General features: G+C 42.4%; 1 protein-coding gene across 2 annotated transcripts in view; it reads right to left on the bottom strand.

Moving 5' to 3' along the window:
- Nucleotides 1–5,756: 5,756 nt before the first annotated feature.
- The window catches only part of SECISBP2L (SECIS binding protein 2 like), a 33,253-nt gene continuing 21,775 nt past the window's right edge, over nucleotides 5,757–17,234 (bottom strand). For both annotated transcript variants that reach the window (XM_064517331.1, XM_064517330.1), the window contains 7 exons: nucleotides 16,685–16,854; nucleotides 15,287–15,419; nucleotides 13,990–14,152; nucleotides 13,022–13,242; nucleotides 12,139–12,293; nucleotides 11,439–11,658; nucleotides 5,757–10,342 (listed from right to left, as the gene is read on the bottom strand). In XM_064517331.1, coding sequence (XP_064373401.1) covers nucleotides 9,669–10,342; nucleotides 11,439–11,658; nucleotides 12,139–12,293; nucleotides 13,022–13,242; nucleotides 13,990–14,152; nucleotides 15,287–15,419; nucleotides 16,685–16,854 — 1,736 coding nt within the window. In that variant the 3' untranslated portion in view covers nucleotides 5,757–9,668. The remainder of the gene's footprint in view (nucleotides 10,343–11,438; nucleotides 11,659–12,138; nucleotides 12,294–13,021; nucleotides 13,243–13,989; nucleotides 14,153–15,286; nucleotides 15,420–16,684; nucleotides 16,855–17,234) is intronic.

Here is a 17,234-nt window from a genome sequence, read left to right as displayed (position 1 = left end):
AGCAAAAAAAAAAGCATGACTCAAGCGAGGCATTAATATTAAAGACACATGGTGCAATTCCTGTGGGAAGGTGCGATCCATCTTTCCTCGAGGCTGAGTTCCTGCGCATTGACCGCCGGTTCGATATCAGACCCAGCGCGGCTTCCTGTGCCTATCAAATTCACTTTAAAGGCATGCTGGAAACTGCAAAAGGCTGAGCACTCAGGAAGCCGCCGGCTGAGTAGGCAACGGCCCGAAATAGAACGGAACAGAGCGCGGTCCTGCCTCCGAGTGCCAAGCCGGGGCGGCTCGCTCCGGAGCAGGCAGCTCCTCGCCGCACCGCGCCGGCTGGGCGCGCGCATTCGGGCCTGCTGGCTTCAGCTTCAGCCTGAAAAGAAGCTGCCGACAATTCCTCACACGTGTTGTGATAAATCCCGAGCTGCTGCACCCAGTACACATACTCTTATTAAAGGAATGACAGTTTTCATTCCAATTCCCTCCCTGCTTGTGCTGAAGCTCATCTCAGATGGTAAATTGTGGTGGGTAAACATTCTCCGTGCAGAAAAACATCCATCTGCAGCATCGCTCGAGAAGCCAAGCAGTTTACCCACGGAAAATACCTGTGCCCTGGCACAAGTCACCTCAGCACAACCCGGGTTTTGACACCTCAGCCAACATCATGAGAATAGACACGCAACAGTACTGAGGTTCAGACCAAGAGGTTAAAATCAATACAACTACCTTTCACTTCTCTCTGTTAGTTATTTTCTCTCGCTAAACTTCCAGTATTAAATTCACCTTCATCACGCTCACACTGAAACCGGCCTTACCCTCGTCTCCTCTGCGGCGACGTGAAACGGCTGCCGGATGAGGACGAGCTCCACTGCCGGCAGCCCCCGACGCGGCGGGAGGAGAGGACGGCGAGCAGGGAAGCGCAGAGCAACCGCAACGCAGACGCTGCGTTTCGCACTTTCCTTTTGTGTGAAAGCCAGTGTTACTCCTCAAAGATTCAAATTGGAAAAAAAAATACAGTCCTGATTGTGCTGGTGAAACAGTGCCCAAAGAGGCAGCGGCTTCTTTCGAGTCAGCTTTTGGTGGATGTCTCACACTGCCACGAAACCAAACACGAAGGGAAAACCGGCGCAAGCCACAACTTAACAGCAGCGACTAATTTCTCATAAAGCTTTAACGATGGCTTCAAGCACCAAAGGGTAGAAAACGGTCAGAAGTGATTAGCAGCACTACTGATTGCACGTAAAGCACAGAAATTCTCTTAGCACTAACGTTTTTGTTTTTTAGATCATTAATTTCGATGCCAGGGTAGAACATCCAAGCACCGCACGGCTGGAAGGAGAGGCCAAGCGGGAGCTGGAGCCGGTGGCCCCGCTGGCCCCGGGGTGCCCGGCTCCTGCCGGCAGGCGAAACGCCTCCCCGGGGGGCTGCGGTGGCCCGCGATGGGGCCGGGGCTCGCCGCCACGCAGCACCAGCGCCCAGCTCACCGTTGGCCTCCCCAAGCCGAGCGCGCGGCAGCGGCTCCCTTTCCGTCGCGGGGGGCTGCGGGCAGGGGAGGGGGAAGGCAGCGGCTGGTGGCCAGCGAAGCAGCTTGGCGCCTGACCGGCCACCCCGCACGGGGCCAGCGAGGGGCCCCACGGCGCGGGGGCGAGCGGCAGCGGGTGCTTCGCGCCCGTCCCGCAGGAAGAAACGCGGTCGCAAAACGCCCTGCTTTCTGCAACAGCCAGAAGGACGAGCTTGAGCGCGGAGACCGGCAAAGCCGGCACTGTCCAGAGGAGCAGCAGCCATTGGGGCGGGGTGGGGGGTAAGGGGGGGCACAAGCGCTGAGCCTTGCTGAATTAAGCACTTTCTCTCAAGGCTATGAGCAAGATTTCAGTGGAAGAGGCTGGGAAGCAGCCGCTCGCGAGCAGCGGGAACAAAAGGCCTTTAAACGCTGGTGAAACGGAGCTGGGCGCCTCGCGGGCAGCCTGAAAGGCGGCTGTGTTTCGTGCTCGCCGCCCGGGTCCGCGTTGGCCGGCCGCAGCCCGGGGAGGCTCAGCGCCCGCCCGGGCTCCCCCCTACCCCCGGGGCCGGCGCGGGGCAGCGGCACTTTCCCCCCTGCACGGCGGCTGATCCAGTTTGAGGCGCCGGGGCCTGTTCCCCAGCGGCTGCACCGCGCGTCGCCTCGGGCTGCGCGGGGAGGCCTCGTCGCCCAGGGGAGTCCCTTGGTCACCCTGGTACCGGCTTCACCAGGCCCAAACCCGGCACTTTGCAGCGTTTCCACAGGTCTCAAACGCCCCGCAGTAAAAGCCAAGGAGAGCAGCCCCATCCTCCGACTTGCAGCATCTTAACGGGATCTGAAAAATCACACGTGAAAGCAGCATTTTGCTTCGCACCGAGCGGCAGGCCGATGCACGGCTCGGCTCCTCTCACGAAGCCCCCGGTCCCGGCCTGGCACCAAGCGTCTCGGCGGGATATTCGGGTACAGGCGGGATATTCGGGGAGGACGAGGTGGGAAAGAAAGGGGAGCTGCTGGGGACAACCGGGAAACAGGGCCCCGGGAAGGGACGCGGCACCTCGAAGGGCGAGGCGCAGCTGAGCAGCACGAGGCCCCACGTCTGGAAAGAGCGGAGGGGCCCCGGAGGGGCTGGTGCGAGGGGCAGGCGGGCGGCTGCGGTGCGAGATGCTCCGGCCCCGGCGGAGCGCGGCCAAGAAGCGGTTACGCTCTCGCCAGCATCCGGGAGAAACTGCTACGGGTTTCTCGTAAGCAGCATAGCAGCAAGCTGCGTTTCTATTTGAATACAGAACATTTGGGGGATTTTTTCCCCCGCTATAAATAGGAGGGGCGGCGCTAGGTCAACGCTAGGGCGCACCGAGCTTTCCGAGGGCGAGGGAGAGCCAGGGCGGCCGTGTTTCCCCGCCGACGCGCTCGGCCGAGCGGGGCAGGAGGTGGCACGGTGCCGCGGGACGGCGGCAGGGCCCAGGCCGTGGTCCCCCGGCAGCGCTGGGCGCAGGCGGCCCCGGGCGGGAGGTGAGGCAGGGCTTCGCCAGCCACCAGGGCTCGGCTCCGCGCTAGCTCTGGGGGAGCCCCCAGCACCACAAAAGGGGCCCTGGGGTGAGGTACAAACCAGCTGCAGGTCCCTTTCCAGGGCACCGTGTTTCGCTCACCCTGGTTTAACCCATTGCAAAAAACACGTCTTCGTCCAAAACCACAGCTAGGTGCCTGGCTCCGGCTGCGGCACAGGCCGGCAGCGGCAGCGCTGCAAAGACAAACCTCAGCTGGCCCCAAAGCGCCGTAAGGCTCTGGCTCTGCAGAATTATCCTCTGAGTGAAACAGGTCTCAGCAACAGCACCGCGGGACTACAGTCAGCTCGAAAAGAAGCTGGAAATAACCATGCTTCGGTGGCATCACAGGGCTCGGTATCCACGGGCTGCCACACAGGTAACAACATCCTTCCCGGCACTTCAGCCCCAGCTGCTCCCCGGCCGAGGCAGCCGCCGAGGGCACTCGCCTCCCCGGCCGCGGCTGGAAAGCTGCGGGAGTTTGGCACAGCGCTCTCGGGGGCACAAATCCCTCTGAAAACGTTCCTCCCCTTTGCTTAAATGTATCACAGAGTTCAATAGGCTGAAGAACTTTTGTCTAGATGTTTTTCTGAAAGAGGCCACCCAACACTAAGACTTCTACTGCTTTTTTTTTTGGGGGGGGGGGAATTACAAGAGTCCCCCACAAGTTTTGAATGACAATTAATTGTTGCTCTATAACTCCGCAAAAACCAAGTGGCCTAGCATACAGGAATGAAGCATTGTGAAAACACAAGGTTGTTTTAGGGTGGACACACATCAACTTTCACTATAAATACAAATATAATAGCTGCCTGGGTGCGTGGTGTTACCACAGCCTCCACCAGCTCTCCAAGGAAACCCGGGCACAAACAGAAGTTTGATACAGATAATATAGGAAACGCAGCTTGCCCCATGCCCCCTCTCCCATGTGTCTTTATATAAGAGCAAGTCTGTTATCGGTGTTACATGATTACTAAATTCCTCTTTACTCATTAAAGTACTATCCTTGGAAAATAACATTGTGATAGATAGCTGAGCATTTTAGATAGGGTCCAGATGGACACCCACACATATCCGCCTCTCAAAAGAGAAAATCACCAAGCGTCAAAGGAAAACTGTAATGCAACAGTTATGAGCACACCAGTGCTCTGCATCTGCTGCCAAAGTGCATGTTCCAGCCTCGGTTTCCCAGCGTCTCATACCGTTTGCTAACTTGTAAAAGAAAAAGAAAAGGGGAAAAAAAAAGCCACACTAACCACCTAACCAACCAAACAAAAGGTAACCAGTCTTCTGTTTCATCATCTTGTCTAATGCTGTAATAATAACAATAATAACAACAATTCCTGAGTTTCGTACACTCTGATCCTAAAAATCTGAAAGCAAAGTCACAAAGCAACTTTTTGTACAAACAGTGCATGCAACTGGCTGGGGCCTTTCCACACGTTTCTGACACACAGATTCCCGAATTCCCTTTGCAAACACCCAGCTTTGTCAGTATAAACCTGCTACCCGAGAGCTCGTCTTGCTCTCATAGCCAAGAAAGCGCTGCTATCAAGAACTTCAGCACTACGATGTCATGAGCAAGTTTTTCCTCTTGTAGTTCTTCCAGTTTGTGCGCAGCAGTGCAAAACGTTAATGCCTATAGTGATCCTTAAATGCTCGACAGAGACAGAGAAATTTCTCAAGGAAGAAAGTGCTTTGGACCTACACTTATCTTACTGTGGTTTAATGGAGAAGTGGGAGGAAGAGAAGTCTGGTTGTAAGGCTTTAGGGTAATTAATTTCCTTGTCACTACCACAATACCAGTCACAAGGTGCCACCTACTTTTTTGTACTTTCCAAAATTCATTTCAGGTCAAGAAGATGCACGCAAAACCCACATGTGAAGAGTAATTTTGACAAAGTGATAGCACTTACAAAGTAACATTTATAACAGAAGTACTTTCAACAGAGAAGACAACTGCAATAGCAGAACTGAAACGTGAAGTTAAGGCACATAAATAGAAAATTCAAAATTACAGGATGAGGCTGTATCCTTTGTGAATTGCTACAAATATTCTCACATGTAGGAGTTGCAAAACAAGTTAATGACACTGTTACTAGAGATGTGGAAGAGTGAGCAGTGCTGGTGAGTCACTGGAGGGATGACACGTTGAGAACTTCGTGTTGTTTCAAAACGTACAGTAATAAGAGGATGTCAACTTGAATTCTCTTACCTTCGCAGTACACAAGAGATCCTGATTTTTAGAGGTGGCTGTGTTGGGGAAGTGGTTGTTCTTACTCTTGCGCTCCTAGAGTGAAATGTTATTTTCAAGACAGCACTCTTGACCTATTTTGTTACCAGGATCTCCGAGGAACAGCAGATTTCTCTATATTACGTAACATTTTTCAGGTCATGCTACGGCACAGAACCTGTGAAGACAGGCAACGGGACTCCCTAATGCAGGAAATCCTCTTCCAGCCCCGTGTTTCTCTTCAGCTTCTCTACCAGTGACCACGCAGACAAGGCGACCGCAGAGGCCCAGCTCGCCGTTGGGGCATGGCCCAGCGCCCCAGGGGAGGGCCACCGCCTGCCTTCTCCACCCTGTGGCCACAGACAGCATAACAGGGGCTTGGCAGGAAGTCTTCCACCTCTGCAGTTATCAGAAGTGCCAGGGCAGCATTCGAGAACATGAACTCAGGATAAAGCAGCCGCGGAACAAACATACCGTTGTGTGGAAGCCATGAATTTCTACAATCATTTTTATTAGTTATGGAAGAATCCCCACTAGTATTTACATAGTGCAAAAAAGCTGTTATTACTCCAAAAAGTACGGTAGACAGAACAATTATCCTTCATACAGCAAAAAAGAAATGAACAAAACCCTTCATATTGTATTTCATAATGATTTTTCTACTGCTTTAACCTAAATATTACTACAAATTTTAAGACATTAAGATTAAACAGCTTTATTAGAATCTATTTAAAAGTAAAATATATGAACTATTTATGAACATTTAGAAGGTGGGCTGTGCCAACTGGGTTTCTACTTTCAGTGTCATCATTCGGCAGATTGGAGTTTTGGGTTACATACTCTTAACATTTCCTTGCGTGTGGCCAGGTGGGTAGGAAACTCGCATCATTTGTCTCTATGGCTTGCTTCTGCTGGTTTTCCGTTTTGTAAACAAATCCTCCTATCTAATTTTTAAATGGATAACACTGAAATCAGTTGAACAGTTTCATTAGTTGGCACAACTTCACAGAAAATACTTAATGACAGTTTCAGCAAACAGCAGCTTTTCAAACGATAATACTTTTTTACATATGTATTTAAGTAACGCTATTAAAATTTAAGCTTGTGTTAAAGAACTGGACTGAATCACATTGTGTAAGCTCCCACCCACCCAAATGAGCATAAGACACCTCTTATCAGAAGAAAACAAGTGCATTATTGAACATTTTCTATAATTAATTTTTAAAACACAGGTCGATACTATCTGTCACTGTTTAGCTCCAATCTTACAAATACTTGCACACAATTTAAGCAGATAAATAGGTCCACTGATTTAAGGCAGTGGAACTAATGCTCATAAGTGTGTGTTTGCAGGAGCAGGTCCTACAACCTTAGACATTTTTACTTGGTCCAATTATGGACAAAAGTTCTTCAGGATTTTTTCCCTTATCATATTCCCATCCACATTTTATTATTATTTTTACAGAGATAAAGTATTATATAAATAGGTTGTATACATAGCCACCTCTATCAGTCTTAAAAGATCCCTACCCCTACCACAGATACATTATTTTTGATTTTACCAGATGAGTTAAATGGTGAAATCAATTCTATAAAAGAATGCCTTAAGAAAAGTAGATTTGTTTTCTGAGTACTCATTTCCACAACAAAAATATCTATACACCTATAACTACAGAAACATCTTTTCTTGGGACAGTAACAACCTGTATAAACTGCACACTTCTATACCGAAATAGAAATTCAGCTACTTTAAAAAAAACATGGTATTGTAAAACATTTTTATGCTTTTTTAAATTCTGGTGCTAGCAGAATCAAAATTACCACAGTGAGATACTCTTCTCAAGTGCTTCAAGCTGCAAGGAACTTCCCTAATTTTAGATGCAAATGGATCAAGCCCAAAGGAATTGCAATTTCATTCACACAATTATTGCTCATTCCCAGCTTATCAAAAAAGGAAGCACTAAAAATAGTTTCCTTTAGTCATTTTCAGTTTGCCCCTCTACGGGTGATCTGTCACATTTTAAAAAGAGAACGGTTCCTTATTTGCTGGCAAACTGAGAGATATTAGAAGTGCTGCATCACTTTTAAGAACTATATTAAATCTGTAGCAAAATTGCAGTTAAGTAGTGGGCTGAATATTACAAGAATTTTTCCATTTTGATATAAATGTCAAAAAACCTTAAAATGACAGTCCAAGTTCAGAAAAGGCATATAAAAAGATGCGCCTTTGATGCTAATACTTCAAGATCAAAAGTTATTTGAATCACTGGCACTGAAAAAGCAAAAGGAGAACTACAAATACCTTTGTTTTTTTTATCTTTCAGTTTTTTAAATGTTCTGGTAAAGTTTTGCCCTCATTGTAGACACTAATCTCAGCTGGTGCTGAGGTGCTTACACATCCAAGGGCAAGTTTTGCCTTTCAGCAGTTCAAACACCTATCATTTCCTAAAGCAAAGAGACTCTCAAAACATACAGACAGTAGAAATCTGCCACACATATAGTAAAGGGGTTAACATTCAGGAGGCATCATTCCTTACTCTGTTTTCCTATAAAATGCCTGTTCTAATACCTAGGAAGATTACATTAAGGAACAAAGAACGTGACAGAACAGCCAGTTGTCCTAGCAGCACTCTCTACTGCTTATCTACATAGCATTTGCTATGCCTACACCTACCCAAAGCATTATTTACATAATACACACAGTTTCTATTATTCTCATTAGCATCCAAAAAACAGGAGTAGATGATTTCTAAACCCAGAGTCTTGTTTTCCCAGTGCAACTTAAAATGCCAGCATTGCAAATACTAGAAGCGCTGGTCCCATGTTACTAAAGTTGTGGGCTAAACACGTAACTAAGCTATACATTCCTTGTGTTATTCAAACTACCCAGATTTTTATGTGTTTTTATGCAAGTGATCAAGAGGAAAAAAAAAAAAAAAAGAGACAAGCGGAATTGAAACAAACATACGTTTGCCATAAAAATGTTATTCATGCAAGTTATTCTTTGGCTGCTCTGGTAGTGAAGCTCTTGCTGCTGGCAGTTTCGGTACATCTCTTGCCAGTGTAAGACAAAGATGGAAAACAGACTCCTTGCATGCAAGGTTTAGACATATACTCCATCTTCAATCTGGAATAAGCTCATCATCAGTTAATGGACTTCACTTCAAAATTCAGAACAAAATACGGAAAAATTATCTAGTAACATGTATTATTCAGGGCAGGGGTGTGTTTTGTTTCTTTTACCTCTGAACCAGTGAAACACCTCCCGATACTACATGGCACTTCCCCCTTTCCTGGAATAACTACTTCCTTTTCTACTCTAGAGGTCTACCCTCAAGGCTGCTGCAACAGTGGGAACAGACAAGAGAGGTCACTTTATCAGTGAGAATTGTTAAGACCCATCCTGAACTCAACAGGAGGGTGGCCAGGATCAAAGCATGCAGATGAACGTATCAATACACTGAGCCTCTATATCATTCATACTCGCTGTTAAAAGATTATTCCTGCTTTTTGCAATCTTATGTAGATAACATTATGCATAACAGCATTCCTGAGGTAAGTGACAGGAGAAAGAGGAAGTCATCAGTTCATTAAAACCCTGGATAGGGATTATGGTTAATGATTCACTTAGTGTGGTTTGGCAGACAGTGACTGCAGAGAGCATGGGGAATTTGTTCTCTTTCCTGTTTTTTTTTTTAATGCAGTATTTCCATTTTGTAAATAATAATAATAATAATAAATACATTAATTATTTACCCCTCTGGTTTAAAGTTATTCTGGAATCAAAGTTGTTATAGCTTACTGTAACCATCTCAACTGTCCGCAGCTTTTTAATGGGCACCAAGACCAACTAAAAAGCTACATTTATCTTAGCATAAGAATCATGCATAGATTTCCCTACTATTTACTTTTCATTATGACTGCAGACAGGGTTTTGTAGGTTCTCTTTAAAGAGAAAGAAAATCTTACTTTTATTTCTAGCTATAACTAGAAAATGATGGCCAAATACATTGACATAACTGGCATAACAGCATGTAAAATGTTGGTAACTTGTCAGTCTTAAAATGCAGATTTTCTGTTGAAAATGAGCTAAACAGTCACATCTTAAAAAGAATTTTGCTTAAAACTGGTCAGTTACAAGATGTTTCCTTTTACAAAAGATCAAATGAATACCTACTGACAGGTCTTCACACAGTTTCTGTTCTGGGAAATACATACTGATTAAAAGCTAAGCTAGTTTTTGAATCAAACAAGTAACAAAGACAGCTACAAAAATGTGTGAATTAAATACACATACTAAATGTTTCAACAGTGCAAAATGTTGAGATGAAGCATACGAAATAATGGCTGCAACCTTTACAACAGTTAGTTTCTAAAAAGTTCCTGAGTTTCTGCTCATTTTTTACGGCATATAGATGGAATCTGTGTGTTCTTTATTCAAAGAACTGCAGATGGTGGGTTTATGTTGCGTGTTACTTGCGTGCTTATCAGTTGTCCATTCCTCACCATCAGTGACTGGATCGACGTGCTCAGAAGTCTCTATTTCTTCCTCTTCACTTTGTTCTGCATTGTCTTCTTCAGCACCACTAAGGGTCTTCCCAAGCTGAAGAGTCTCCATAGTTCTCTGGGTCTCTGAAACCCAAGATTCAATTCTGCTATTAAGCTGAACCTCTACAGAAATAGGTTCATGGGCATAATCCTCATCATCTTCCTCATCCTCATCATCCTCCTCTTCTAGCATTCCTGGTACAAGAGTACTGGTAGTACTGGTCATGGAGGAATTCAACAGATCTCGGCAGCTGCCATCCAAAGATCCTGTCTCCGTACTCTGCTGTGAGGCCCATTCCAGATTGTCATCTGGTTTCACCTCTTCTTTTTCACCTGGTGTGACTTTTCCATGATTTGTTGCTGAGGTAGTCCCAGTTGTAGCCAGAGGTGGCTGTTTATTAAGAGCGGCTTTTTCAATTTGACCATTACCAGCTTTTTCTGGAACTGCAGTCTTACATGAGGATTCTCTCTCATTTTCAGATGTTTCTAACCCATCAGATGTTTCCACCATATTTCTCCAGTTTGTTTCTACAAGTTTCAAAAGAAGTTTGAACATGAAACAGATTAATTATTTCTATATAAAAATATTTCCCTTGAACATCCCAAAATTGGCTAAATAGCAGTTGAGGTAAACATTTTAATATTATGCTATACTTCACTAGAACAATTTTAGTTAAGTAGGGAGGAAAGGAAAGGGAGAAACAACAGGAGAAAAAACCTGTGACAGAAGCTTGTTTCAATAGTAACCTAAAACACGTACTATAAGTCTGAAAATTTGTGCACTTGGTTTCCTGTGTATGCTGCAGAAGCACTGAACATAACAGTGAATGTAATTAGAAGCAAGACCAAATACCTTTGCACTCAATTTTCTATTAGAAACAGAAAACCACCACAATATTAGTGTTGACCCTTTAATGATTTGTAGAAAAATGCTTGACAAGTGAAGCTAGCTTGAGACACCATAAAAGAATTAACTAAAACCAAGATAGTTTTAATGCAAATTAAAGAGATATTGAAAAAGAAAAAGAATCTTTGACCTCAAACGATCATTTTTGTTTTCCCCCCTTTTCTATTACTTATTATTCATAAGTGAGCCAATACATAAATTGGTCTGATGCTCTCACACTGTAATAATCCTTCACAATCATGCACTGCTATCTCAAATTTCAAGATTTACACTAAAGGTCCTATCTTTCAGATAACCTCAGTAATCTAGCTCCTAGACACTTGTCATCTTTTTGTCATTGGTTCTTCCTCAATCACCTAATCAGTTCTGTGCTTGGTACAGTCTTATTACTGTACCTTTCAGTATCAGTTCAACAGAACTGGAGAACTCGTCTCTGCTGACGGAAGTCTCCTGCCACTAGCTTTCAGCGTGATTTTGATCAGCAAAACAGCATTAGGTAATTGTAAGACTTCTGAGGAATAGAACTTAATCATTATTTCCCACGTAGTTTAGGAAAATTTACTTGTAGAAGTACCAGAAAACTAACCAATCTTGTATTACCCCTGAAAATTTTAATTACTATAAATTAGGGGGAAAAAAATTGTTTTAGTTATGTTTTAAAAAAAGCAGTATGTGGAAGATTCCAGCTTCTAGTTGCAAAAGTTTTAGAACACTTACCATATTCTTTCTCATTCACTTCAGATATGGGTTCTGAAATAACACTACAGAATGAGATAGCACTTGCTGCAGAGGGATTACGAGAATGACCCATATGATGGGGTGCCTTCTTGACATTCTTCAGGGCTTCTTCTGCCTGTTCCTGTTCCATTGCTGCAACCATATCTCTGTATGCTTTTCTGGCCTCCTCAGTCAGTGATACCAACTTATTAAATAGGTCCTAGAGGATTAATATATATTAAAAAATAAAATTCAGTAGTTCTTGCTAATAATTTTCCACTTTACAGTACTACTTCTAACCAAAGCTACACCAAATATTCAGCCTTAAGCTTATCAGCTCCAAATACCTTTCGTCTGACTGAAAAGTAGTTCTGCTCTGTTTCATACAAATGCTATTCCACATTTACACAATTGAGATGTGCTTACTTTAAGATACTGGTATGCCTTGCAACCTTAAGCCTTCACAAGAGTTTCAGGTGGCCTTTCAAGTCTAACCAAAACGTATAGAAAGTTTTTCATCACATTGGTCTCTCAGTTCTGTAAATAAGCAAGCAATTTCAAAGAAAAAACAGACCCTAGTATAGATCAAGTCAAGGCCAGTATAAACTGTGTACTCATTTGATGTGCTCTCCACGACAAATCAGTTCTTAGTTAAACGGAGCATAATGATTTACTCCAGCCATTTCTGTGAGATACTCACCTCAGCACCTGAGTAGTTGAAGATACCCACTACACTGACAGGAACCAGTTTGTTCACACAACGTCCAAGAGCTTTACGTCCAAGAGCAAAGACAAAAGGAATTTCTTGTTCCCGTGCCATGGCTATTACATTATATAAAGCCTCATCCAATCCACCTTAGGAGAAAACAATCGTAAATAGATATCTAGTCAGTTCAAGTCATGGTATGACAGGATACAAATCTGTGCCCCAATTTTTATCGAAGTTTTAACTGATAATTACAGTTCACACAGTCAGCAGCTGTTTTCATTCAGCACTTGCTTAAAATAAACTAGCATTGCTGTAGATAGGAAGATAGTAGACAGGACTAGGCAGATACAAAAACCTATGTACCACAGTATAACCAAATATACACTACTGTGCATATAGATCAAGGTGCTTCTGTTCAGAGATATTTTGTATTCTCTGTTACTACTCTACACATTGTAAGAGTTTGTCTCAGCAATTTTCTTGGAGAGCTTTGCTTTTCTCTTATCTCAGGAAACCTCTATTTGCATTTCTGGTAGTGGCAAAATATGCTGACTAGCCTACACATAGAGGAAGGAATTTATCCTCCTGGAAAGCACTCAGAGCTCAGATGCATCAAATACTGAATGGAATAAGAGTCTGTTGGATGCAAAACTGGTTTTTGTTAAGCTATTCACCCCTCAGACTAGCTTCTGCCAGAATGGAACAGAATAGAATGAAGTACATACAGAGTGGCAATTACACAATTGATTTTGAGTATTACATCTAGCACAACTGAAAAATGCTGCTAACCTTGCTAATCAGTGCTACTCAGTGGTGTGAGAAAACTGTAAATACAATGCTGTTAAATGCATCACTTTGTTTTTATTAATTATACCTTTTGACTGGATTTTTTCACAGTTGGGCGATATGATTACACACTTGATTTTGTTTAACTTCATATGCTTAGTAACCTCACGCAACCCCATAACAAGTCTTCTCCTTGCTTTAGCTCTCATGGGATCCTTTTGGTAAATCCGTTCCTGGAAGCTGACAAGCTCTTGCAGTAACAGAGTCACACACTCATCTATTTCTTTACTTAGAACCTGGTTACAGTATCTGTCAATTCAAGAAACATCAAAATTAGCACAGCACATGCTCAGTACTAGTTCATTGGGCCTTTTCTTTTATCAAATAAAAAATATTTTATTTCCACGAAACTGCGCTATCCAAAGCCATGAAAAAGGATTTAGAAGTCAGACTGTATACATTAGGCTAAGAAACAAAAAACAAAAAAAATCCTAAAAGCACTTAGTATTCCAGTAACTCTACCTACCTCAAGAAGTAAAGCAAAAAGAATAAACAACCCCCCAAAAACTCCATTAGGTGTCACAAGCAACTAGTCCTCTCCTTAATTTGATACTCTATAAAAATGTGTTGGTGTATATAAAAAAAAGTTTTAACAAGAGTGAACATTACAGAATTTTCATCATTCATAAATATTCTTCTTTCCCTCCATAGTGAATGTAGCCCTCCTTAAAAAAAGGGAGAGAAAGAAATCTCCTTTTCAAAATACTTCTATTTAGCTTACTCACTGCAGCAACCAAGGAAAACCTGAAGTATATGTATACATACACACATATATATACACACACATACATATACATGTATATATACACACATGTTTGTGCACACACGTACATCCATCTATGGAAAGCAAAAAAGAAAAATCTGATCATACTTGTACGGATGAAAAGGTAGTTTATGCTACCTCAGCTTCTAAGCCTACTAAACCTATTCACACTTAAAAATGAGGGTGATATAAGTGCAAACTTCAAATTTATGTGAATAAGGCAGAACTCTTACTCTCTGAATCTCTTGCTGTGAATCTTGGTTATTGCAGAAGATGCCATTGGACTACCTATTCCTGAACTAGCAGGTGAGCCTTGGGACACTGGAGTCATGCAGTACGGAGAATTCTGACTTGCTGGCGAGAGTGAAGTATCACTAGGCATACTTAGCCCAGTTTCTGAAAAACAGATTTCAAACATTATAAAATGCAAAGGCACTTTTACATAAAAGTAACAGTATCACATTTATCACCAGTCTCTCCCACACTCTTTCCAAATTACATTCTGAAAACACTAAACAGTGTTGTTCCCTAGAGGGGTAGTTGAGAGGCAGAAAAAACAAAAAGCTAAACAAGCACATAGCAGACACTCAGCGTGGGTTAGGTAAATAAGTGCTATTTGACTATTCATAAAATGAAATCCAAAGCTAAGTTTGGAAAAAGGACAGAACAGAAAGGAAGACATGCCCAAAATGCTGCAACTTCTTCCAATAATTCTTCTACTACTTACATAGTCTAATTAATTTATTCCCTGGAATACTTAAGATTTTCACACTGATCTTCAGTCAGCTAAAGTCAGGCAAAATTTTCGAGAAACAACATCATTCAGAAGAAAAGTTTTGAAGTGGCACATCTGCAGTATTGGTAGTTTGACCCTCCCCTCCCCCACCCCAAAGGGACTGGGTAGAGAAAGGGGAAAAAAAAAAAAACCCACCACCCCAAAGGACATTGGAAGTTCTTTGTTGCTTAGAGCTGTCACTGTAAATGGACAGTTTGGACACTCCAGTTTACTGACAGGAGTGTTCAGCAAATTGGAAACTCTTATTCAAAGTTTTAAACTTCTGTCTGGAGAACTTTCAGTTTGCTCATCATTAAAATGCACTCTGATCAACATGGCACGGCCCACAAGAAATTGAAAGCAGATCACCACCATGCAATCACTACCGAGGAAGATCAAGTTTCATCGACTAAAAAAAAAAAAAAAGGTTTTTTTTTCCTATAACAAACTCTGAGGTGTTTGAAACATCCATCCAAGAGAAATAAATTAAAAGGCTGTACAGAGATTAAGCAAACAGAACACATTCTGGACTGAGCTTTCCACGACTGAAGTACAGACAAGGCATTTCAGAAAAAGAGGGTTCTAATTTCTAGTATATCGTAATGTCAAAAAAATTACAATAAAAGCTAACACCAATAAAAGGTGTTGCATGTTATAAAAAAGACAACATATTAAAATGAGTTGATTACTGCAACGCGAGGTTTATTCTGAGAGACAGAGAGAAAGAGGAAAAAGAAAAAAGGAGAGAGACAGACCTTCTTGAGAGGCCAGTTCCTGAGACTGATCACCAGTCAAGTTAATATGAACCTCCTTCTGTTCGTCAGATCCCAAAAGGCTATGATCTGCTGATAAACGGCCTTTCTTTTCTTCTCTCTCTTTCAAAATAATCTGGGAAAAAAAATAGCAACTGTCAGCACCTGAAAAAACAGATACCAACAAAGAAAAGTGTCCCATTTCACTGAACAATAAATAAATAAATAAAAGTTAGCCAACGTGTTTCAAACCTTCCTACTCACACCAGAATAATAAAAAAAAACTGACGCCATTTCAAGTTTCCTCATTGATCACAGATAGTATTTCATGCAAATTACTTTGTTTTAAATACTAAGTACTTTCAAAGCTTCTTTTGGTAAAGAACACTCGCTTATCAACAATTCCTCATCCCCACTCGTTTTAAAATAAAACACACAAAAAACACACAAAAAATCCCACCTACGAAGGACCCACACCATGCATACACCCCTTACACAAGAATGCTACCGATAGAATCCTCTCATTTATAGTAACAAAGGCATAAACAAAACAAAGCAGCCAGATATTTTGCTGCTATTATGATGGATAATGAAAAAAGGAAAAAAAAATGCAAAGGCCTTGACAACAGACAGGTTGGAAAGCTTTTCTGAATAGGTTGCTCTGGATTTCTCTAGCCCAAATACGCCATGGATAAGTCAGAAAAAACAAGCTTGCTGAGGAGAGCAAAAAATGCAAATTAGCCCATGCCAACTGTCATACACACATAGCCCTGCCAAATCCCGACTGCCCATTTGACAAAGTGATCCTGACAAGAACTGTGGTACACGAGTGTAACACTGAGGAACTTTCACACTTTCTTCCTTCTGTAAAGCTAGGTTTTCTGTATTTTACCTTCTTCATATAATGTATTGTATCTCTATGCACATATTCGTTTTATTTTTTGTGTGTATACATACACACACTGAATTCTAAATTCATTCGATTAAAAAAAAAAAAAACAAAACAAAAAAAAACCCCAGCCTTTTACTTCAAATTATATACCCATTAAAAAAAGGAGGGGGGATTTAGCTTAGTATACTACATTGCCCTACAATACTAGGGCTCTATGACATGGAAAAACTCACCTAGCTTTGCCCATATGACTTAACGCTCATAGTAAAAAGTTCTTGCAACTGCTATTGAGATGGACATGCATTATCCTTAATCTGCTAGGGGTGTAGAAAAGTCACGTTACATGCCTAAATCCAAAGAACAAGACATTACTGTAACAGGAACTAGAAGCAGAAGCTTACAATTCCTTACTCTATGCTCAGGGTCACTAGACCTCAAGTGAAAAAATAACAATTTTTATTTCTGAAGCTTGAATGCAGATCAAGATACTCCATGGTTGCCATGTTTACCTTTTTAAGTGCTGTAGGGCGTTTCAGTTTTGAAATTTCTCTTTCTTTTCCTCTTTTCACTTTTGGAGCAGTTGAATCCAAAGGATTAAGGCAACCCATAGCTGGCTGTCCCTTTGCTAAGGACTTTCTATTGGCAGATTCTTTGGTATGAAAGGGAGCAGCACTGCCGACTAAACACAAGAAAGGTATTAGTCTCACTAAAAGACATGTCAGCTTTATTGCAGCACTGCTTTCAGAATTTCCACTGATGAATTCTCAAAGTACATTTTCCTTCCCTGGAAAAAAACAGTTCATAATGACAGGAAAATTACATCATCAGATATTGTTGCTTCCAGATGGTTTAAGCTTTCTTCAGTTTAGCCTCATGTTTTAGGAAGCTATGGATTCCAGGAAAGTAATTACTTTATAACATTGGTAAGGAATCTCTCTCAAATGACTATGTTACTTTATACTAATATGATACATTGCAAATATTTATTTAGACATTGAGTTTTAGTTAGCTGACAGGAAAACAGAGGAAGGAGTGCAGCATGCAGTTAAGTATGCTTTC

This window comes from Dromaius novaehollandiae, chromosome 10 (genome assembly GCF_036370855.1).
Source record: "Dromaius novaehollandiae isolate bDroNov1 chromosome 10, bDroNov1.hap1, whole genome shotgun sequence".
NCBI classification, from domain to species: Eukaryota; Metazoa; Chordata; class Aves; order Casuariiformes; family Dromaiidae; genus Dromaius; species Dromaius novaehollandiae.
The sequence above is the reverse complement of the archived record's forward strand: the minus strand, read 5'-3'. Positions and strand labels throughout refer to the sequence as shown.